The 25,609-nt window shown below is 39.6% G+C and overlaps 1 protein-coding gene across 1 annotated transcript in view; it reads left to right on the top strand.

Annotated features, from left to right (window-relative positions):
- Window positions 1–3,396: 3,396 nt before the first annotated feature.
- GADL1 (glutamate decarboxylase like 1) overlaps window positions 3,397–25,609 on the top strand; it is a 165,322-nt gene continuing 143,109 nt past the window's right edge. The window contains exon 1 of the mRNA XM_076005950.1: window positions 3,397–3,598. Within this exon, the coding sequence (XP_075862065.1) occupies window positions 3,562–3,598 (37 nt within the window). The 5' untranslated portion in view covers window positions 3,397–3,561. The remainder of the gene's footprint in view (window positions 3,599–25,609) is intronic.

The raw sequence follows: 25,609 nt of genomic DNA, 5'->3' as shown, positions 1-25,609 counted from the left end.
AAGTAGCTGGGACTACAGGCATGCGCCACCATGCCCGGCTAATTTTTTGTATATATATTAGTTGGCCAATTAATTTCTTTCTATTTATAGTAGAGACGGGGTCTCGCTCTTGCTCAGGCTGGTTTCGAACTCCTGACCTTGAGCAATCCGCCCGCCTCGGCCTCCCAGAGAGCTAGGATTACAGGCGTGAGCCACTGCGCCCGGCCTACGTTTTTTGTTTTTGTTTTTTTTAATAATTAGTGTCTGGCACAGGGGAAGTGTCTAGTAATTGAAGAATAAAAGCAAGGAAGACTATAATACAATGCCTTTGTTACAGGAATAAATGTGATAATTGAGATAAACCAGTAAGTGGTGAGCTATAGGGCAGTTTCAATCTAAGAGATTTTAAATGACATATTCTCTGTTTGGGGGCTGGGGTCTCTGTCCAGATCTGTAAACTGACATTTCTATAATCCACTGTGGGCCCCAGAAGGCCCTGTTTATCTCACACAGAGAGATATGCAATTTAGCAGCTGCTGAGACTGGTCACTATTCTGAGCTGGAGTGGAGGGGGCTTATTTATCATAATGCTTTAAAAAAAGTGAAAAACTTGCCAGAGTGTATATAGTCATTCATTGCGTGATGGCGTTTCAGTCACCTATGGGCCACACATACATGACAGTGATCCTGTGAGATTATAACAGGGCTGAAAACTTCCTGTCACCCAGTGTTTGTTGTAGCCCTGGTAATGTTGTAGTGCAACACATTACTCACCTGTTTGAGGGGAGGCTGGTGTAAGCAAACCTACTGTGCTGCCAGTTGTACGAAAGTATAACACATACAATTGTGTGTAGTATATAATACTTTATAATGATAATAAACAAGTATGTTGCTGGTTTCTGTATTTTACTATACTATACTTTTTATCGTTACTTTAGTGTACTCCCTTTACTTATATACATTAAAAAGTTAACAGTAAAAGAGCTCAGGCAGGTCCTGTGGGAAGAATTCCAGAAGCAGGCATTGCTATTATAGGAGGTGACAGCTCCATGGTGTCATTCCCTCTGAAGACCCGGGACAAGATATGGAGGTGGGACCCTGATCTTATATAGGTGGAGGCCAATGTGTGTGTTTGTGTCTTAGTTTTTAACAAAAAAGTTTGAAAATTAAAAAAATACATTTTTGAATGTTAATAAAATAAAACGTATAGAAGAAGGACATAAAGAAAGAAAATATTTTTGTAGTTCAGTGTAGGTATAGAGAAAAAGCTTTATAATCACAGAGAGTTGCATTCCAATTATAATTCTGAAACTCTTCACCTCTGGGTTCTTAAGCAAGTTACTTAACCTGAGCCTCAGTTTAACCATCTGTAAAATGTAACCAACTGTACATTGTGTTTCTTTTTTTTTTAGGCTGTTATTACAAAAAGTCCAAAGGTTCAAAAAATTAAGGAGTTTCTAAAGTAAAAATGTTACAGTAAACTAAGATGAATTTATTGTTGATGAAAGAAAAAATTATAAATTGAGTGTAGCCTAAGTGTAGAGTGTTTATAAAATCTACAGTAGTATGCAGTCATGTCTTAAGCCTTCACATTCACTCACTTACTCACCCAGCACAACTTCAAGTCCTACAATTTCTGTTTACCGTAAGCGTCCTATACAGGTGTGCCACTTTTTTTCTCCTTATCTTTTATACCATATTTTTTACTGTACCTTTTCTATGTTTAGACACACAAATACTTACCATCATGTTACAATTGCCTACAGTGTTCAGTATAATAACATGCTGTACAGGTTTATAGCCTACGAGCAATAGGCTATACCATACATCCTAGGTGTGTAGTAGGTTATACCCTCTAGGTTTGTATAAGTATACTCTATCATGTTCACACAATGAAATTGTCTAACAATGCCTTTCTCAGAATATATTCCTGTCACTAATAGCATGACTGTATTTTTTTCAGGTTTTTTCTCTTATTTTAGAGACAGATCTTGCTCTGATACACACACTGGAGTGCAGTGGCATGATCATAGCTCACTGCAGCCTCAAATTCCTGGGCTCCTTTTATCCCCCTGCGTTGACTTCCCAAGCAGCTGAGACTACAGGTGCATGCCACCATGCCCAGCTAATTATTTTTTTTTTAAAGATGGAGGTCTTGCTATGTTGCCTAGGCTGGTCTTGAACTCCTGGGCTCAGGTGATCCTCCTGCTTTAGCCTCCCAAAGTGCTGGGATTATAGGCCCGGGCCCCCATGCCTGGCTCTTTTGGCATGTTTTTTAATAGTTACCAAAAGTTAAGTCTGGAAGTTCTTATTTGTGCTTTTATCACTAGATCTCAATTTATCTGGTGAGACTGGATACAAAGGAGTAGGTTGGGGGGGTGTCTCAGAAACTTATAGATCCTTTATGAAATTTATCTGGAAGATCTTTAACATTTTTAATAGCTCTGGTTGTAGGTATATTCAAAAATAATCTATTCTTATTTGGAAGAAGGGTCTGCACTCTCTTCACTGGCAAGTCTGGCTTGCCAGAGGAAATAATTCCCCTGCTAAGAAATGACACTAGCCTGTTGAAGAATCTAAATTACAAATGCAGCTCCATAATGTAGTTGTCATAAATGTGCTTTGAAATGGCATTAACTGATTGTTTCTATCATATCAACAGCCTCAGTTAAAAGCTCCTAAGGGAATTCAACTTTAAACATAAAGCCTGATGGAGGAATGACAAAAAAGCAGCACTCACTGATTAAATGTAAATGTATAATAGGAGCGTGGCTGCAACTAAACTTCCAGGGGTTCGCTGGAGCAAATACAACTGTTGAGAAAATTTTTATCTAAAGGCCAGGCAAATATTGAGCCTTTGTAACTCACCACCTCCTTTTGCTCATCACCATCCGGTAACAACTTGTCCACCCCGTTTCCTTCTCCAAACTTAGAATTTTGCAGAGGCAAAAGGCTGAAATCAGATCGGGGCGGGGGGGTGGGGTGGGTAATGACTGGCTTGTAAAACTCTTAAATGTCATCTCAGTGCTGAATGAATGGGTAGCGGATCCTGTTCGCAACCACTGCCCTAAAATAGGTTCCCCTGAGCTGATGGCCTGGAGCAGGCATCATGTTTAGCTTGGGGCTCCTCTGGCCAGCTCAGCCCCGGGGAGGCGGTTACTCCAAAGAGCTGGACGCTGGGGCGGTCACCAGGCCCAGAGCCACTCACCTGCCTCGCCCAGAGGAGAGCTGGTCGGGGTGCTCCCCGCCTATTCCTACCGGGACAGGTCGCCCACGCCCTCACACACTGCTCCCCAGCCCTCCCCCGCGAGGGTGGCGAGGGTGGAGGGACCCTGGCCCTGGGTCAAGCCTGTTGGCAACGAAGCCAGCCGCGCTCCAAATAGTAATAGCCGCGGGCTGCCGGAGGAGGCTGGCACTGGAGCCTCAGACGGCGCAGTGGAAGGAGCTCGCAGCGCGCAGTCCTCGGCTGCTCCGTGCACCTGCGGGTCCCCCAGGGGGGCGCTGCCTCGGCAACCACAGCGACGCCCGACCGCGCCAGCCCAGCCACGCCCGGGCAGCCCGGAGTGGAGTCGGGGAGCCGAGATGAGCAGCTACTCGGACCGCCAGTGCCCGGTGGACGGTAACGACTCGCGTCGGCGCGGCTGCGTTTAGTCCTCAATCATTTGGGTTTTCATCTTGGTGCTTGTCGACTTGGGGGACCAGGAAGGCCGGTTATTTCCTCCTGAAGAGGCTGGGATAGGTAGAAAGTCCCAGTCTGCGAGGATATTTGCATTACTTTCTGCACCTTTGGGGGTTATTTTTTATTTATTTATTTTTTTTAGAATTAAAGGAGTTAACTTTTAACCCGGGTTTGTTAAATAAAAGGAGCATTGAAGTTGCGTTGCCTGGCGCGCTGCTGCGGGTTTCCCCAGGCGGTGTGGAGTCACCTGCCCTGAAACAGAGATGATTTTTACTTCTGCTCTGGGGCAAGGGCAGCATCGCTCCAGTCGTCCCGACCCCAACCCGCTGCTCTATGACCAGGCGTTCAAAGAGGCTTCCTGTGAGTGATGCCCTAATGGTCTTTGAACTGGAGCCTGGGTTGGGGCACCGGGATCTTAGTTGTTTAAAGAAGATGTTGTGCACCAGAATTCTCCAAACTGATTATAACTCGGTGTCATTTAGTTGCATGTCTGTAAAATTATGGTTGTCAACCTTTGCCAGGGAAGGATCTCGGATTGCTCTGAACCTATGATGAAATACTTTGAACTCTAGTCCCGTGACAATTCACCTACATGTATACACGTTTGGATTTTTGCTGATGATTTCCTGCTAGACCTCTTAACTTCGTGTGTCTGTAGGTTAAGAATCCCTTCTCTGAATCGTCATCATCATTGCTATTCAGCCATTCTCACCACCTAGTTGGTTGTTGACCTTTTAGGAGGCGCATTCCTCCAGGAATAACTCCTCTTTGTATCAATAACCTTTTTGAAGTGTACTGAGCACAGCCTAATGAAGCCTTGTTAAAGTTGAAAACTCTCTGGGGCTTCTGCTCAATAGGTAGGTCAGGTAACCCAGCTAGGTTCCCTCTGGATCAGTCATTTTCAGGGCTGGGAATTTTGCACAGTTGTTGGCAAGGCAAGAACCACTGTGCTGAAAGATTCATTCATTTATTTTATTGTCCCAAGGAGAGTTTCCAGCATAATCGCCCCAGATGCTCTTTAAAAAAAATAATTTTTAGAAGTTGCAATATTATTTCCTTTATGTGGCATAAAAACTGGCACTTTGAAGTAGAGAGTAGAATAGTGGTTACCAGAGGCTGGGGAGGGTGGCGAGACAGGGGGATGTGGAGAGGTTGGTCAATGGGTACAAAGTTAGTTACATAGGTGGGAAAATTTCCGGTGTTGTATTGCACAGTAGGGTGACTATAGTTAACAATAATATATTTCCAAATAGCTAGGAGAGGGGATTTAAATGTTCTCATCACAAAGAAATGACAAGGGTTTAAACTGATGGATATGCTAATTACCCTGATTTGATTATTACACGATATATACATATATCAAAACACATATCCCACAATATAATTATGATGTCAATAAAAACAAAACGTAAAAAAGAAAGAAAAAACTGGCACTTTAAACTGCTGGAGATTTATATTAGACTCTTCTATTTCTAAGGTCAGCACATCCTGTAATTTAAGATATCTGGCTATTTGAGAACTGATCAAGAAGTATAAATAAGATTGTTGATTTTAAAAAGAATCCTTCTAATAATATGACAGACTTCTTTATGTGAAGCAAGGATGGGCAAGATAATTATATCTGACCTCCTTAGCCCTGCTGTTTTGTTTGTTTTTAACTTTTTAAACTTAATTCCTATTTTAAAGCCCCACAGTTTTTAGGTCTCTGATAGAAATGTTTTTTTAAAAAAAGAAGTATCTACTCTTCCTAAATTAATCGTGTATCCTTGTAAACAGGCATGTCTGTAGCTTGTGGTAACTACAATAGCTGCAGTATATGATATCTGAATAGTGAATTTCAAAGTTTAGCCTTAAATCTGAACTCCTGAGAACTCCAGAAGGCTTAGCTTGTTGATTATCCTTGAGCATGTGATAAGGCAGTAACATACCTAACTGTGTCAAATACTTGCTATGACAACTTAAAAGAGTACAGGACATATACCTGTCAGGCTTAGTAAATTTCAAAGTATGTATGATGAGGTCATATACAGTGACACTGGATGAGTATGTTAAATGATAAGCTTGTTTTAAACCCTCTTAGTTGAATGTCTCTTACAGACCTATACATTATGGAGGAACATCATAGGGAATCTTGTTGCAGATATAGAATTCTCATTCTACTCTTTATGCTTTGATACAGTTTATGAGCTTGCCATGGTACGTCCAAGAGAAGTTAGGCAAGTAATTGCATCAGATTCAAAATTTCATCATATTAAATATAAATGACTCTTTGAACTCAAATAATATTTTTCCCCATCATTTGAAATAATAGCACAACCTTCCATCTGAATAACTTTGATTCTTGTTGACAACACTTTAAAAAATAGAAGTGGAATTCCAGTTTTCATGGGGAGGTGGGACAGAAATATTTTGTGTTGAAAAGCTGATTTTTATATACTGCTATAAGACTGGTATGTTGCTACTGAACTTATGACATTCAGGAACAAAATTTCTGTGAGTTTTTCTTTTTTTGTTTGTTTGTTTTTTTTTTTTTTTTTTTTTTTTTTTGGCCCTTTGGCCTTTTGATGTTTTCTTTTTCTCCATGACTTTTTCATTTTTTGTTTACTCCATATTATCATTTAAATGAAACCCACCACAAGCAAATTTCATAACCCAGTATATGATCCCTGCTATTGCTATGCTGAGCTACAAATGCCATCTTATCTAACCCTCATTAACAAGTCAATGGGAGGGGATACTAGTATGGTCTGAATTTTTGTTTGTTTGTTTTTAAGAGAACTGAAGCTTGGAGAGGGTAGGAGAGCACAAATGTCAGCTCTGGGCATTCAACCCAGGGATCCAACTCCAGAGTCCACACCGCTAACACCCTATCCCTGGCCCTGGCCCATGCTGCCACCTGTCAGGCCACAATGTTGAATAGTGTCATGTCACCTGGAGCAGCATCCTGTGCCTGCCTCTGCGGGGACCACAGGAACAATGCTTGTGAAGACGCCGGGGTGTGCCTTTAAGCTCACTGAAATGACAGCAGCATTCTTCCCCCATTCTTTTGGGTGGGAAGGATGGGGGAAAGGCTGTCAGTATTCGAAGGTCCCCATTAATGGCAGGGCTGGACATGGCAGTCCTGCGGAGGCTGCACACTTCCCTTCTCATCAGGCGGGGATGTGTGCTCTGCCTCCAGGGTAGAACCCTCTGGTTGCTAAGAATCAAAGCAGTTTGGCTCTCAGGGAAAAGGGCAGAGTCCCATGGGACATCCTCTCTAACAGCCTTTCTCTCAGGGCAGGTTCATGGATCTTACTCCTCTCAGACTGTGACAGATGGGGCTGTTTCACAAGGCAGCCTGGGAGCAAGCAGACTCACTAGGGTCCAAACCTGTTCTCTTGCAAGAATGGAGGAAGGAGAAAGAATGCAAAGTAAATACACTGGCCTATAGCCTGGTCAGACTGTGCATATTTGGACATAGTAATTTAACTTCCGTGAACCTCAGTTTCTTAATCTGTAAGGTAGGGATAAACATTTTCACTGCTTGAAATTATTGTGAAGATTAAGAATAATATGCAGAGTGCATGGAAGGTAATAGGCTCTACATAAATAGACTTACAATGTTCAGAAAACTGTATGTAGAGTTAATGAGGTAATTAAAAAGTGTTTGCACCATGTAATTTTAAAGAAAGATAATTGACGTTCACTCAGATCCACAAGGCTACTGAGCGCATTGTAATGCTTACCTATTGGTGCAGAGTGCCCATCAGCTGCTGACCACCAACACTTCTATATGTTTGGGCTACTGCTGGGTCTTTGTAATTTGAACTTTCAGTATTAGGAAAGGTTGAGGAGAAGTCAATTTACCTATTAAGAGAGAAGAATGAATTAAAAGTCCAGGTGATTCGTGGGAAAGTGGTTTTCAAAAGCAATTTAGTCAATGGTATAATGGAGTTACTGCTACAATGGCTTCGAGATTTTTATATCTGCTCACTGGTTTTTCTAGTGTACGTAATTTGGTAAAGCCAGTACTGCCCATATTCATAACTCTTTCCAAAATATTTGTAATTGTTTATACCTCTGCTTCTTGCCTGAAGTCTATCAGGGTATGGACCACATCTTTCTATTTATTACATCCCCAGCACCTTGCAAAGTGCCTAGCACAGAGTGGGTGCATATATATTCAACACGTTTGCTCAATAAACTCATGCATCAATGAATGATTAAGAGAGTGATGGGGGTATTTAGGTGACAATGCATAATTCCTGAAATACCTCAGTCCTTTTCATCTTTGCATTTAAATCTTGAGTTTCTCATTCCTCTTCAGAGCTGTTTGTAATAATGAAAATTTGTAACTATTTATACATCAGACAAAAGGGCATTATTCTAGATTACCTAAATATCAAACAGCTGGATGGCTTAAATAAATTCCGGTAGAGTATAAAATGCTGTATGAATGCATTTCATTTTTGGAAAATGATTGTATATTGAAAGAGAATCTAGGTGGATAGATAGTAAAGGATTAATAAGGGTTGTCTCTGGATAGGTGGATTGTGGATATTACTTCAATTCTTTTGCTTGTCTATCTTTTTGGATTCTTATGTAATGAATTTGTTTTGGTTTTACAGGGAGAAAACTCAATACAAGAAATATATACTGTATCTTATAGATCACTTATACTATTTCACCTGTCACTAGGCATTTAGGTTGTCTTCTCAGCTAATTTTCTAAATTTGCCCTCCTAACTCTTTTTGAACATTTAACTCATTTTCAACTTCTCCGTGTTACAAAGTAGCATAATTGATTTAAAAGAGATGAGTCATTGAATAAGAAACTCAAAGTAGAACAAAAAAGCTAACTCAAAGCCAGTAACTAAGGATATTAATTCTTCAGCATGTTGCCATGTTAAATACATTGCTCTGCTGCAAATCATAGTTAAGCTAACTTTTGGTCTTCCTTCTGCCCTTGGCTTTCCCTCCTTCCTTATGTAAAAATTGTATGACAGTTCATCAATACCTCTTTTGGTAGCGCTCCCTAACTGTTCTGCACCTGTGCTTGAGGTATTTCCAAGGTGGCCTCTGTTGAGTGTGTCTCTTTGTCTACAAAGCTGGCTCCAGGAGCCAGAACCTTTGTAAAGTCAGGTGGCTGCTGCTTCTCTTTTGATTTAAAAAATCAGCATTCTTTAGGAGTAGAAGTGGGAATGAGTAACCTTTAACATAATATATTTATATATTGTTGTGGAAATTATACTGTTGCTTCTGCACAGTCCCTGGGCGCGTCATGACATTGTTTCCTTTCTCACATCTTGTCACTTCTTCAGTTTTCTGATGGAGAAGTGGAACGCAGGGTGCCTTTCTTCAGAATTCACAGCAGCATCATTTTTCTCTGTCGTGCGGCGAACTCCTTTTCACTCTTAAAAGAAAGGCCCTACCTCATTTTTGATATTTCCCCTCGCAGGTATTCTTATCAGCTCGCAGAGTGCCCGTGAGACCCCGTCTCCTTCTTGTCATCCAGCCCCAGTGAACTCCTTCTCCCAAAGTCCTAATCTTGATTTGGGGATAGTACCCTCTTCCATCCCACTGTTGGTGGAATGCGTGTGGAAAGGGAAAAATACCTGAAGGAAATACTATCTAAAAAATGGGGGCCCGGTGTGGTGGCTCATGCCTATAATCCTAGCACTTTAGGGGGCCGAGGTGGGAGGATCTCTTGAGCTCAGGAGTTTGAGACCAGCCTGAGCAAGAGTGAAACCCTGTCTCTACTGAAAATAGAAAAATCATCCAGGCACAGTGATGCACACCTGTAGTCCCAGCTGCTCAGGAGATTGAGGCAGGAGGATTGTGTGAGCCAGGAGTTTGAGGTTGCAGTGAGCTATGATGATACCACTACACTATAGCCAAGGAGACTCAGCAAGACTGTGTCCAAAAAAAAGGAATCCTCCCCATTTCAATCTGCTCCTGATTCTCCTGGATTCTGGCACAGCCCTCCCCTCTCCCTTTCCCATTTCCCTTTTACTGTGAGTTTCTGAGGATTTCTGAGGGACTCTGAGACTCCTGGATGGTGGCTTCTGTTTTCTGCTCATTAAACTTGTTTTTGGATTGTGAGGATGCACAGGCAGAATACCTAACTATCATTTTGTACACTTGTAACTAACACCCAGAGGAAGAAATACAGTTTTGCCACTGTCCTCCAAGCTCCTTTTATATGCCCCATTTCAATGATAGCCTTTCTCTCCTTGTAAGTAACCGTTACCCTGATTTTGATCATACAGCCTGCCCTTGAATCCATGGGTTTCACATCTGCAGATTCACCAACTATGTGTAGAAAAATATTAAAATATAAATAAATAAAAATAAAACAACAATAAAAATAATACAAATAAAAACAATACAGTTATTTACATAGCATTTACATTGCATAGGTATTATAAATAATCTAGAGATGATTTAAAGTATATGGGATTATGTGCCTAGGTTATATGCAAATACTATGCCATTTTATATAAGGGATTGGACATCTTCAGCTTTTGATATCCGTGGGGCACCAGGAGCTAGTCCCCCATGAATACCAAGGGATAGCTGTATTTATGTACTTGCACTTGTTATAGTTTTCCCATCTGTGTATGTATTTCTAGACATGCCAGTTTAGTTGTACCCATTTTTAAAGCTATGATGTTTCTTTTCAATTTATATATTTTCTCTCCTACCTGTTTCTATTCTTAAAATTTAACTGTTGAAAAATCAGGGCCATTTGGCCTATAGAGCTCCCCACAATCTGGGTTTCCCTGCTTGTCTGCTTATGGTTCAATATTTTTCTTGAAGATTGTCATCTCTCTAGTCCATTTTCTGTTGCTTATAACAAAGTACCTGAATCTAGGTAATTTATAAAGAGAAGAAATTTATTTCTTTTTTTTTTTTTTTTTTTGAGACAGAGTCTTGCTTTGTTGCCTAGGCTAGAGTGAGTGCCGTGGCGTAAGCCTAGCTCACAGCAACCTCAAACTCCTGGGCTCAAGCGATCCTTCTGTCTCAGCCTCCCAAGTAGCTGGGACTACAGGCATGTGTCACCATGCCCGGCTAATTTTTTCTATATATATTAGTTGGCCAATTAGTTTCTTTCTATTTATAGTAGAGACGGGGTCTCGCTCTTGCTCAGGCTGGTTTTGAACTCCTGACCTCGAGCAATCCGCCCGCCTCGGCCTCCCAGAGAGCTAGGATTACAGGCGTGAGCCACCGCGCCCGGCCAGAAATTTATTTCTTATAGTTATGGAGCTGGAAAATCCAAGGTCGAATGAGTGCATCTAATGAGAGCCTGCTTCTGGTGGGGATGCTTTTCAGCATCCTAAGGCAGTATAGGGTGTTACATGGCGAGTGGGCTGGGCATCCTAATGTGCTGGCTTAGGTCTCTCTTCCTCTTCTTATAAAGCCACCAGTACACTTCCCATGGTATGCATTAATCCATTATCTTATTAATCCATGAATGGATGAATCCATTCATAAGGGCAGAACCCTCATGGCCCAATCACCTCCTAAAGGCCCCATCTCCCCACTCTGCCACCTTAGGGATTAAGTTTCACCATGAATTTTGGAGGGAACATTCAAACCATAGCACCTTCTTTTGAACTCCAGTTTATACCATCCAAGGGTGTAGAAACTACAGCCTCAAGGCCACATGTGGCCCTACAGATCCCCAAGTGCAGCCCCTCGACCGAATCCAAAGTTCACAGAAAAATATCCCTCTATTAAAGGGATTTGTTCTATAAATTTGGATTCAGTCAAAAGGCTGCACTCAAGGATCCAGAAAGTCAAATATGGCCCCAAGGCGGCAGGTTCCCTACCCCTGGAGGATACACCATGTTGGAGTCCAAGCTCCACCAGCTAGTGTTGCTAAACTATATCCTTGGGCATACTGTCCAAATTTTGTGGTCCAGCTTCCTCATCTGTAACTAATAGCAGAACCTGCCTTCCAGGGTAATGGTGAGGATTAAATGAGATATCTGTGAACACTTAGCACTGGCTCATTCATTGTAAGTGGTCTCTCTATATTAGCTGCTGTTATTATGATTATTAAATGGAGAGGGAGAGGAGTGGCAGATTGCATTTGCAGCTGAAACGCCAATGTACCATATCGACTCCATTGTCCCTGTTTTTGTCCACCGACTGCCTTATGTTGCCTGCCCAGAGCTCTAGGCTATGACCTTGCATGCAGCAATATAGATTGGGACCTAGAGGCTCCATTCAGGCTGGATGCCTCAAAAGCATCAGACTCATCTAGTCTTCTCCATATAACACAGCTGTGATGAAGCACAAGTGTTGCAATATAAATTATTGACATGAAGGTAACCTCCATGGTGAGAAGTTGGCATTCTATTTTTTTAGGCCTAACAGCTTTCTTTAGGTCATCGGGTCCTGTTCCTTCAATGAAGCCCTTTCTCAGACATGACTGTTCCACTCCATGCCCGATTCCCTGCCCTTGCTCTCTTCCCTTGTCACCATCCCAAGTTTGCTCTTGTTGTGCCCACATTTTGCTCTTTATAATGAAAAACTGTAAAGTTATTCTTGGGGGAGAGTCTTGCTTACTTCTGCAGAACCTCTGGATACTGTGATCAGTGGTGAGAAATCACATCTTATTTTTCAGTGTACAGAAATGTCTCCTTATTGCTACTTCCTATGGACATATCCAGTCCTCTTGACTAAGTTACATTCCCTGATCTAATCCTTAAATTCCGGAAACAAGCATGCAATCATTTTCTCTATTGAGTTTCTTATTATTAGGCAATCAAGCATTTTATTGAGCTTCTCATATTCAGTTCCTCACTTCTTGCATTAACTTCATTAAGCATTATAATGAGTTGGTTAAAATTAATGCTCTTATTTACTAATTAGCTCAAATGTCAGCAATTTAGGCGTATTATGGGTGGCTTTGCAAATCTTTATATTTTAACCCTTTTCTTGATCTATAATTCAGAATTGTTCACATTTTCTTCTATTTTGTTTTTGGTATCTTTATTAATGTTCAGGAAATTATTTCTTCTATCTCCCATTAATAATGATAAAATATTATAGTGTATTATATGTTTAGAAATAGGTATTGGTTTAAAAATGTAAATGCCGAGTTATTTAAATCATAGTAGATTGCAAAATAATGTGTATAGTAGAAGTCCATTTTGTTGAATAATAATTCATATGCAACTGGAACTGAAAAGCTAGACAACTAGGGATTAAAAGTACTTATGAATGATTGGGTGGAAATGGAATTTTTCTTATGTTCATCTACTTGTCTGTATTTTCTGTAGTGAGTCTGTATTGCTTCTGTTGAAAAGGAAAAAAAAACATCATTTGGTAAGGAAGAGGCTTGAGAGTGTGGTGTTTGTTTTGCTTAAATGTTTTTCTCATTCACTTTAGGCCAGCCTTTTTAGCTTTGTTCATCTGGTTTGGTTTTCATCTTTGTACACAGACCTGAATGTCATTTCTATTGTTTAAAAAAATCTTTACATTGGAATCTAAGCTGTCTTTTCTTTAATTTCCTATGCTGAAGACTTAGATTGTTTTTATCATTTTTTCAATCTCAAACAAGACAGAGGAAAAAGTAATTGGCTGCAAATTAACTAAAAATGTAGAATCAAAAGAAAATGGAGGGACACTACAATTCTAGAAAAATATTAATAATGTTTTAAAAGGTAATATAGAGTGGAAAATTTTCCCAGGAATGCATTGGAATTACTAATACTTGGAAATACAAAAAATATTCATTTTTTGACAAACAGCCATCTTAGCCAATTTGCACTTGGTCAAATGGATGTTGGACAAAAAGTGGGCTGCTGTCAGGGCAGTAACAGGGAAGCACAAGGTTTGAGACTTGCTCTCGTGTAGACCGAGGCTCAATTTCTGACTCTGATAGCAATGAGGCTCCTTTCTGAGTACCAGTTTACTTCCCAGTACAGTGGAGGGGTTAAGAGACAATATTACTTAGGGTTTTGTGAGGGCTGATGGAGAACATATGAACCTGGCACATTAAAGATAAATAAGGATTTTCTACCATCCTCCCTCAATAAATATTTATCACATTGAATTGTATGCATAAATATGCATGAAACTCCATGAGGAGTATGTTTTTAAATAAGGTATAGTTTAAATATATCCCCAAACCAAATAACAAATGCACTGTATAATGAGGAAGGGAGACCTTTGACTTCTATCACTCTTAGTAGAGTAATTGAAAAAAGGATGATGATTTTTAAGATTCTTGTGGCTCAGAACTGAAGTGGCACAGATGGAGAATACAACAGAAAAATACAGTATGAGAGATTGAAATTTTTCTTTTTGTATTGATTAAATTATGATGGTTGAGGTGGACATCTCCCTGAACTTGTGCTCAGATTCTGGTTGGTGGATTTAGGGAACTCAATGAAGTCAGTCCTTCTCTTGCTACCACTACTTAAAGGATTATCCCTTCAAGAGGTGCTACAGACTTGCAAGGGGAATGAAACATAGAGACCTCTGATGCATGTTTTTGCATGATGCTCATTTTATGTACAATATATCACAAGTTCTCATGCAATGGCATTATCTCAGGGCAAGCATTCTCCTGCCCCAGCTGGCTTCATCCCAGATCCCCAGATATGGCTTAAATATTCTACTTAAGGTTGTCTGGTCTGTGACTACTGTGGCTATGGCACTTCAAAATGAGTCCCAACAAGTGTTGTCCTCAGATCCAAAAAGATAATATGGGATGCATCTTTATTGTTCCCTTCTTATCTTCTTATTCCTATTGGAGGTGGGATGGCAGAATATTATGGACTCAGATATGGAAGCATTTGGAGTAGGGTGAGTGTCTTAATGTTCTTATGATGCTATAAAGGAATACATGAAGCTGGGTAATTTATAAAGAAAAGGGTTTCATTGGGCTTGTGGTTCTGTAAGGTGTACAAGAAGTGTGGCACCAGCATCTGCTCAATTTCCAGAGAAGGCCTCATTCTGCTTCCACTCACTGTGGGAGGTGAAGGGGAGCCAGTGAGCAGAGATCACATGGTGAGAGCAGAAGTGAGAGAGAAAGAGGAGGAGGCACCAGGCTCTTTTTAATAATCAGTGATAGCAGGAGCTAAGAGCAGGAGCTCACTCACTCCCTTGAGAGTGGCACCAAATCGTTCATGATGCATATGCTCCCATGACCCAAACACCTCCCACCAAGCCCCACCTCCAATATTGGGAATCATATTTCAACATGAGACTTGGTGGCGTCATAAAACCGTATCCAAACCACAGCAGTGAGCAAATAGGATAGTTAGAGTTGAAGGACTTAGACCAGTGGGACACCAGCTGCCTATTCTAAAGCTGTCTCACATCTAATCTATTTAAAATCCAAACACTTAAGAACTTTATTTAAAAAAACTTTAGAGATTCACAATAGCATCAAAAAGAATAAATAGTCAGGAATAAACCTAACATAGGCAACTAAAAACTTGTAGACTAAAAACTACAAAATATTTCTAAAAGAAATTTAAAGACACAAATAAATAGAAAGACATCCTGTGTTCATAAATTGAAGGACAATATTTTTAAGATGTCCATACTATGCAAAACAACCTACAGATTTATTACAATCTTTACAAAATCTCAATGGCTTTTTTTTCCAGAAATATAAAGATTATCCTACAATTTAAATAGTTTCTCAAGGGTCCCTGAATAGCCAAAACAATTTTGAAAAAGAATAAAGTTGGAGGACTCACATTTCCTGATTTCAAAACATATAACTAAGCTACAGCAATCAAAGTAGTGTGGTACTTGCATAAAGACAGGCATACAGATGAATGGAAATAGAATAGAGAGTCCAGAAATAAACCCTCACATATATAGCCAAATGATCTTTGGTAAGGGTGACAAAACTACTCAATGGGAAAAGGACAGTTGGTTCAACAAATGGTGTTGGGAAAACTGATTATCCACAGGAAAATGAGTAAAGTTGGACATTCATCTTATATCATATTTATAAATGAACTCAAAATAGATTAAAGACCTAGAAACAAGACCTCAAATTATAAAATTTCTAGAAAAAAACACAAAGGAAAATTTTTGTGACATTGGATTTGGCAATGATTTCTTGAATATGACACCAAAGCATAGGAAAAAAACAAAAATAGACAAATGAGACTACATCAAACATAAAACCTCTTGTGCATCAAAAGACACAATCAACAGAGTGAAAAGGCAACCTATAGAATGGCAGAAAATATTTGAAAATCATGTATCTGATAAATATATAAAGGACTCTACAACTCAACAACAAAAAAATCAAATAACTAAATTTAAAAATGGGCAAAGGACTTGAATAGACATTTCTCCACAGATGATGACAAGTATATGCAAAGATTCTCAACATCACTAACCATCAGAGAAATGCAAATCAAAACTACAATGAGGTAACACCTCACATCCATTAAGGTGGCTACTGTATTAAAAAAAAAAAAAAAAAAACCCAGAAAATAACATGCGTTGATAAGGATGTGGGCAAATTGAAACCCTTGTTGGGCTGTTATAAAATGGCATAACTGCTACAGAAAACATTAATAAAAATGAAAAATCAAAAAAATTAAAAACAGAACGACCAAATGATTCAGCAATTCTACTTCTGGGTATTTACCCCAAACAGAAATCAGAGTGTCAAAGAGATATTTGCACATCCATATTCATAGCAGCACTATTCACAATAGCCAAGAAGTGGAAGCAACCCAAGTGTCTCTAAAGGATGAATGGATAAATAAATGTAGTATATACATACAATGGGAATATTATTCAGTCTTTTAAAAAGAAGGAAATTCTGTTGCATGCTATAATGGATAAACCTTGATGATATTATACTAAGTAGAATAAACCAGACACAGACTTGTATGAAATTCTTAGAGTAGTCAAATTCACAGAGATAGAAAGGAGAAGGGTGGTTGCTGCCGGCTGGGGGAAAAGTGGAATGAAAAATTGTAGTTTAATGAATATAGAGTTTCAGTTTTGCAGGATGAAAATGTTCTGGAGATCTGCTTTACACCAATTTAAAACATTGTTACATATATGCAAATAAACAATGTGAATATACTTAACACTTCTAAGTTGTACACTTAAAAATGGTTAAGATTGTAAATTTTATGTTTGCATGTTTTACCACAACAAAAAAGAGTATCCAATCTAAAAACCAACCAAACATCTAAATAAACAAAGAAGCTATTATAGATAGAAAAGTTTGTAAAATAATTTAGAAACTTGCTTGCCTCTCTGTCTTAGTCTGTTTTGTGCTGCTATAACAGAACACAACAGAATGGGTAATTTAAAACAACCCCAAATTCATTGGCTTACAGTTCTGGAGGCTGGGAAGTCCAAGATCAAGGGTCTGGTATCTGCTGAGGGCCTTCTTGCTGCACTATCCTATGTCAGAAGGCAGGAGGGCAAGAGAGGGCAACAGGGGGCCAAACCCATCCTTCTGTAACGACCCCGATCCCATCCATAAGGGTAGAGCCCTCATGGCCTAATCACTTTTAAAAGTTCTCACCTTTTAGCACATTTACAAAGGTGATTAAATTTCAACATGTGTTTTGGAGGGGAAGGTCAAACCATACCACTCCCTGAACAATAAGTTTAACCTTCTTTGTGTACCTTGGCATTGCCATTGTGAACATTGACCACATTATTAATATATTATTTCTAAAGAGTAAAGATGTGTCCACCTGTTTGCTTGTCTTTTCATTAAATGACCTCAGGTTACTGTTCTTGAGTTCTTGTATAATGTTGCTCTCTCCCTCATCAGGGTCTCCTGTGAGTGTCGGCGATAATTTTTTTCCCCTTAAATCCCAGTAGCACCTTTAATCACCACTTGCCGTACTTCTTCCAATGTATTGCTTTTAATAAGCATGGTCATTGTTCCACCTTCTGGTTTTTCAGCGCATAAATGGCTGGAATTGCACACAAGGTGTGGTAGAGTGCCTCTGAATGAGATGTGAAGAGGTCTATTATAAGGAGAGTTTTTAAGTATTTATTACATTGACATTGTTCTATGTCATTTGCATTCTTTTGTATTCTTGTGTATGTTCTAGTTATTTGATTTTGCCAGATAAGAAGCTTCTGTATAAAGTGCAAATGAAAATATTTTTATGTAAATGTATGCATGCATAATTACAGTTCCTGCTCATGATTTGAAGAAACTGATAACATTTTATTGCTGAAGAAATAACACATGTGAACGGACTTGGCAGGTAAGTCACCATTTAGAGGAATATTATAGCTTTTCTATTCATTGAACTGGTCTGGGAGTGTGATTGATCTCTAACCCTTAGGGAGAGGACACTGCCTATGCTTTCTCTCCTTAATTGCTCTATTTGCACTGCTCCCATAAGCAGCTCCACTAAGAAAGTCCATAGTATAGCTTGTGAGAGGGCGACCAAGTGTGTTCACTCTTTTTTACACTGCACGTGATTTTTTAAGAACTTCATTGAAGTATGACTTATATTCCATAAAATTAGCCAATTGAGTGTACAGTTCAATTTTTACTAAATTCACAGAATCATTTAACCCTCACCACAATCCAATTTTAGAGTACAACCAACCCTTGGTATCCACAGGTAATTGGTTCCAGGACCTCCTGTGGATACTAAGATGCTCAAGTCCCTTATATAAAATGGCATAGTATTTGCATATAACACTTGCATATCCTCCTGTACACTTTAAATCATTTCTAGATAACATAATACCTAATATCATGTAAATGACATAAATAGTTGTTAATACTATATTTTTAAATTTATATTAATTTTTAGTGTTGTAATTGTGTGTGTGTGTTTAATATTTTCAATTTGCAGTTGGCTGAATCCATGGAGGTAGAGCCTGCAAATGCAAAAGGCTACACATGATATTTAAAAAAAAAAATTCTATGCTTTTCTCTATACAAACAGCTGTCTGCCTGGGAGAGATTATGATCTCTATAGGTAGAATGCAAAGAGAAAGACAGTTACTGTTCAGATTCCAGCAGTCAAAAATAGGAGTTTCAAAGCACAACAATAGTTTTCTAAGCCAGGCCATTGCCTTGAGGTAGGGCTTTCTAAGTTCTTTTATTTTCCTTTTAAGATGACCCACTAGGCCTAGAGGATGAAATTGTGTAGTTTTGTTCATAATGCAGAGAAGATACTCTTGTGCACCTTTCATGTTATCCATGAGGCTAGGATGGAGGAAAAGGAATATTTAATGTAGGAAAAATCACTGAAAAATCTCCACTTCTGGCATGAGGTGATAATGGCATGAGAGAGAGAAAGATTGAGGCAAGAGAGGCAAATGCCGAAATGCACATTCTTGATTTCCTATCACTTAGGATCAAAGCCAGGGTGAGAGGACAATGGATAGTTATATGGTAGTTTATGGAAACATGGAAGACAACAACAGAGATCATCTTTACCAACAGAGATCTGCAAGCAGGCCACCTTGCAGACTTGTCAAAGCCAAAGTGATGGCTCACTGAAGTTGGATGGAGAGGGACAGCTGCATTGAGCTCTTCATGGGGTGGAGGTGACCCAGAAAGACCCTCTTATCTTCAGAAGAGGGTGGCTAAATTGAGGACCCTTTGACCTCCCATGGGACTTTCTCTGATGAGGATGAAGGCAGAAGCCATGTGACAGACCTGCTGTACTGGGGAGCTGAGGAAGGATGTGACATAAGGCCAGAGGGATACCCATCCCCAAGAGGCAAGGTGAGACCACCTCATCCAAGGAGTACCCCCATCTCTGACCAAGATGAGAGAGAAGAAGCCGTGAGTGTGCCTGCCCCGTGACTGCCAGATGGGAAAGGAGTGAGCATGTAGACAAGTGAGATTGCCTAGGACCAAAGTGCTAGTACACACTGCACTGAGCCAGGGACCCCACTGCTCTTCCTCTAGCTTGAAATTGAATGAGGCACGCTTTTCTCCCCATGCTCCTAGAAGCCATCAAGAAAAGTCTTAAAAGAAGAAGGAGTGAAAATCTGAAATATGAAACATTTTACACAGTAAAACCAATCATTACCTAAAGGGACTGTTTCATTTATTATATCTGATCACATTTTAAACATCTTGGACTAAATAAAGTAAATTGTTACCTCTTTTCAGCAATGGAGGTTCATGAAGAAGATAAGATTAATTAGATACCAAAATGAAGATACTATATATTCTCTGCATGCTTGAGTGTCATAAGGTAATGGCACTACAAATAGCCTTAAAACAAATGGAATTGGATGCTTCAGCCAGGGCCAATGCCACTGGCGCTCTCTTTGGGGAAAGGTATATATGTGCAAAGCTGGGTCTCAGTTCTGTTGATGGAGTGTCCTGTGGTAAGTGAAGCTTAGTAGGTAAGTTTTCCATTTGTTAAAAGAGGGAAAAGAGATAGAGGTCAAATGTCTGTCAGTCCCATTGTAATTTTAAGCCAAAGTATTTAAGCATTCATTTCTGCCTACCGACTCTTTAAGCAAAATAATATAGAGATGCTTGACATAAAATAGCATTTCTATGCCTGAAGTAGGCTCCATGGGCCTACAGACCACCCACTAGTCTTCTCCATCACTTCCTCCCCTGAGCCATCTCCATGAAGGTCCTGAAACATTTTAGAAACTCATGGCTCTGCAGAGCATTCATGAGGACCATTTTAGATAGGGTGAAATGTGATTTTGTTAATTACATGAATGATAAATTAATTAAAAATGGGCTTTAGCCATGCAATCATTGTTTGAGTGACAAGGTATCTTGTAGAGTATCATTTAACTGAGAGCATCATTTAACCTGAGAGGTTAAAGCATTATACTTGCAGCCGCAGAGCTACTTAGCACCAGACTCAGGGCTAAAACTCTCCCCAAAAGAGTGTTCTTTTTGTGCATATTGTCAAGGCAGGTAATTAAAAGTTAAAAACCAATCCTGAAAAATATTGACCAAATCAGAGTTGAAATTTCTATTTGTTTCTACCAGCCTCTGTGATTTCTTGGTGCAGTGCTAAGAATTTGAGCATTTGGGACCTTTTAAATGCTAAATATTGCAGATAAGCTATCTAGAATACTCAATGTCAGTAAGCCACTGTTAAATATTAAAATCTATTTTGGTGATTTTAGCCAAAGCATTAACAAATCTTATATTTCCACATTTCAATTTTGACTATTAAATATAAGCAAAAGTCAAAGTCGTTGTCATCCCTTTGTTTGAAGTTTTTAGCTGATAAGACTATTCCTAATTCAGCACTTTGCATGCTGTGTTGTTTGATCTCCTAATACTTTGTATTGACTTACTAAATCAATAGAGATTTGGTTGTTGTTTTATGACATATCTGTTTTTTCAGATGGTATGTGGGCTAAAAAATATACCCAAGCAACAAATGTTCTTCATATGCATTTTCATCATAGTATATTCTATCATGCCATCCACTCAGTTTTATTTCAGTACCTAATTTGTATGAAGCAGTGATAGAGGAGAAAGAAAATCTATGAAAAATTGAATTTCCTAATATTAGTCACTGGCCTTATTTTTCAAGTTGATGGCACAACAAAAGAGAATTTTAGAAAGTAATTGTGGAACATAAGTATGATGACAGTTTTGCCCAGAAGTGTTCAATATAATATGTCATCTTAGCACTTAATTGTTCTTTTATTGTTTCATGTGTGTTAGTCCAATCTCCCTGGTGAGAGAAGCTGCATAGTTTAGTGGAAAGAGAAGAGACATTGCAATCAATCATAGTTTGAATATTAGCTCTATTATTTCTCATTCCAGCTATGTGACCTCCATAGAGTTAATTAACCTCTCTGATCCTCATTTCCATATGTGTAGAATTGGGTATGATACTTGCTTCCTAGGGTGTTATGAAGATTTGTACAAAGACATGTTACCTAAGTGCCTAGTAAAGTGTCTGCTTGGGTAACTGGCATACAAAATGGTAGCTGCTTGTTAGATTTAGGTTTTCCAGAAGCAGACTCTGAATCAAGGATCAGGGTGCAAGTAGTTAGTATGTAAGGTGCTCCCAGGAAGATAACCAATCGAGCATGCATTTTAAAGTAAGATGTCACTGTAGGTAGCTAAAACTTCATCCTGCTGGATAACTCTGGGTGATAGTGAAGAAGACACATCTCAGTATTATCCTATACGAGGAATAAGAGAGCTAGATATTTATGCATTTTTTTTTTTATCATTTACTGGTTGAGGAATGCTGAGCTATAAGTATTTATTTTTCAGAGCTTCATACTTGCCACGTGAGTGGGCAGAACAGGTTCTGACCAGAATAGAAAGGCTGCAGGCAAAGATGTGGAGATCTTAGCACTTGGGAACCAGATAGACAGCTTGTACATGGGTGAGACACCTAAACAAACACACCACCCCTTTGTGTTAGCTATCATTATATTTTCTCATTGGTGAACTTTTGTTTTCTTAGCTTCTCATCCGAAGGTGTGTTGAAACCACTTTATGTTGGTTCATGAGAGTGTTAAATATTCAGAAATATTGTAAGCCGGTTTTTAAAATGGTGGCACCATGAAATTAGCCATGATGGGAGTCTTTACACCATAGAAATAGGCAAATGCTATCAATTAAATTTAGTCTTTCTTCTTCAGAAACCAGTTTATCAGTACATCACTGCCCCTATCCTGTCTCTTTCCATAAATGGAAAATAAGGGTTGCAAACATACGCTGGAGAATCAGATAGACCTAAGTTCAAATTTGAGCTCTGACACCTTTTAGCTGTGTAGCCTTGGGCACGTTACCTGACTTCTCTGAGTTTTAGTGCCCTCATTTGTAAAATGGAGATGTTAGTGTGTAACTTGTACAGCTGTTGTGAAAATTAAATAGAGTAATGTATTTTATGTGAAGGGCATTATGGAATAAGAAGTTTATTATAGGAATTCGATCTTACACAATTGTGGAGGAACTGAGGAAGAAAAAGTTCGTAAGGGAGAACTGGAAATCAGAGGAAAGTCACTAATCAGCCTTTCCGAGATGGGAAGAATGGTCAGGTTGGAGCTTGTAAGAAAACCCAGGCACGTAGGCATGTCCAGTTGCCGAAGTGTGAATGCGAAATGGGCTGGAGAAAGAAACTGTTTCCTCTGTGTAGCTGACATCTCTGGGATCAATAATCAAGCATCAGGATGGGAACATCTGGAAGGGAGTGAGGATGAGCAGCAATATGCTGGCAGGTCCGCATCTACTCATCCCTGCATTTGAGCTCAGAGAGAGGCTGGGCCACTGCTTTGCTTCTGCCGGAGGGCGGAGCCACGGAGAACAGTAGATTAGAAAACCACCCCGGAAGGCAGAATCAGACTCTATTCAATATGTGAAATATGTGTCTGGCTGGATTTCTGAATTGCTATGGACCAGTGATTGCCCTGTGCCTGCTTTTTCTTCCTGGGAGTGTCTATGGGGGTTATCCTGTCCTGTGTCATTATTCTATGTTGTGTGTGGCATCTAATAACTTGTGTTTTTGGTTTATGGGTTCCTGGAATGAGAACAGCTATAACTGAGCAGCCCTCTCTGTTTCTGTCTGTAGACCTGATACAGATCATGAGATCCTGGACTTCAAGCCTAATTCTATAATGCACTAAGATTTTGGGAGGTCCTGGAATGGGAATGAGCATATTTTGTGAATGAAAAGACTATGAATAATTTGTGGTCAGAGTGTGGACTATGATAAGTTGTAAAAATGGTTTCAAATTCCTTCCTTCCTAGTATGCACACCACTTTGCAATGTCATGGCACTGTCTCTGTTATCAAGAAGTGAGATATTTTTCCTATGCCCTTGAATCTAATTGTCCTTATGACTTGCTTTGACCAATAGACTATGGCAAAAGTGGTGATGTGTGAGATATAATCTGAGACCTTGAGAGGCTCTGTAGCTTTTGCTGTCACTGTCTTCAAACCCGCCATCACTTTGTGAGGAAGACCAATCTAATCTCTTTAATAATGAAAGCCCACATGGAGAAAGAGTCAGCTATCTCAATCTTCCCAGATGAGTTTAGCTCCCAGCCAAAGCACAAATGGGATGCAGTTGTGTGAGTGAGCCCAGGCAAGACCAGCAGAATTACCCAGCCAAGCCAAACAATCATGACAAAGAATACATTGTTGTTGGTTTAAGCTCCTAAATTTTGGGTCCTTTTTTTTGGTATAATTATGAATAACTGATACACCCTCCCCAGGAAATTACCTTTCTGCTTAACTTAACCAGGGTGAATTTAATTGTTTATATCTTCAGAGGGTTTTTTTTTTTTTTTTTTTTTTTGAGACAGAGTCTCGCTTTGTTGCCCAGGCTAGAGTGAGTGCCGTGGCATCAGTCTAGCTCACAGCAACCTCAAACTCCTGGGCTCAAGCAATCCTCCTGCCTCAGCCTCCCGAGTAGCTGGGACTACAGGCATGTGCCACCATGCCCGGCTAATTTTTTTTTTTCTATATTAGTTGGCCAATTAATTTCTTTCTATTTATAGTAGAGACGGGGTCTCGCTCTTGCTCAGGCTGGTCTCGAACTCCTGACCTCGAGCAATCCGCCCGCCTCGGCCTCCCAGAGAGCTAGGATTACAGGCTTGAGCCACCGCGCCCGGCCCAGAGGGTTGTTGTGTTACATAAATGTGCTACTGTTTACAAAGAACTCACCAAAAAACTTGGCATGTGGTAAGTGACAAATAAATGCTTGCTATGATTATATGAAATAGGTTCTAGATGCTTATGAGAGGTGGACGGTGAGCAATCCTTAGTAGATCTGATAAGCCTGTAGAAAGGGTTACATGAGCATTCATCAAATGACTTGTGACATTAAACCTCAGTTCTCTCAAATTCAAAATGAGGACATTTGCTAAATGATCTGTAAGTGCTTATGAAGCTCTAATATCCCATGATCTTACTCATAATTGGCCAAAAACATCTTTGGCACATATTCTAGATGATTCCAAACTCATATGTCACTGGGTCTTAGCTGAGGAATAATCCATGCCAGTGTTTTTATGATCTGGTATGCAGTGTTCTGTGACTATTTCATCCCTCAGGGCTCCTGCATATGCCATTCCAGGAGTACCATCTATAATGCAGTTTATGTCACTATGGTGATTTCCAAGCAGATTAAAATTTTTAGAATATTTGCTCCAGTTTTATATAGAGGTGAGGTTGATTCTGTGTAGCATAAAGTGTGAGAAAGAAGATGCTGGTGGCAGTCTCACTCTCTGCTCTATTTTGCTAAGCAGTTCAGCTCTGACCCCAAGTTGCATACCCTATTCAGCAATGTATTTTCCCTGCAGGTAACAGAGTTCTCCCTCCTCAGGAAGCAGTTTAGGCCACTGATTTTTATTTAAAGATGCCCCTTGTTGAAGTCTTATTACCATTCCAAGCAGCTTCTCGGTATTCTTTTTCTAATCACATTTAGTAGCTCCATAAAGGAGTTTTGATACGTACAACTTTTTGCATCTGAGGGTGGCCACATGTGGATGTCACAGCATGTGTATTGAGGTGCAAGAGAGCAGAGAATAATTGCCCTCTGCTTACCTAGAAGATGATTTGTCAAAGCCCTAGTCAGGAGGCAGAACTCTGGGCACAGATAAGCCCCATATCAAAGTTAATCAACAGATCATGCAAATGAGGCACCCATTTATAGCATTTATTTAAATTTTCATTTAAATTGCTGGTTAAATGGAATACATTTAAAATCCTGAAGTCAACACTTGAGCAAATTGGTTTTAAAACTATATATCAAATTGCAGCACATTGCAATTTAATATGTATTTCCAAGATAATTGCTTATTGCTTTAGGAGTACCAAATATGTGTCCAAATAGTTTAGTGTGGTTGACGAGACACAGAAAACAATATTTTCTTGCTTGCATTCTTTTTTTGGAAAAAAGCAGAATGTGGTAATTGTTAACATGGTATCTGGACTCAGGCTACCTGGCTTTGATATCTGGCTCTACTACTTACTAGCTGTAGAACTTGGGCAATTCTCCTCCATCTCTCCAGCTTCAGTTTCCCTATC

This window comes from Microcebus murinus, chromosome 1 (assembly GCF_040939455.1).
Source record: "Microcebus murinus isolate Inina chromosome 1, M.murinus_Inina_mat1.0, whole genome shotgun sequence".
In the NCBI taxonomy this organism is placed as follows: domain Eukaryota; kingdom Metazoa; phylum Chordata; class Mammalia; order Primates; family Cheirogaleidae; genus Microcebus; species Microcebus murinus.
Note: the sequence above shows the minus strand (reverse complement) of the source record. Positions and strands in the feature narration are given on the sequence as shown.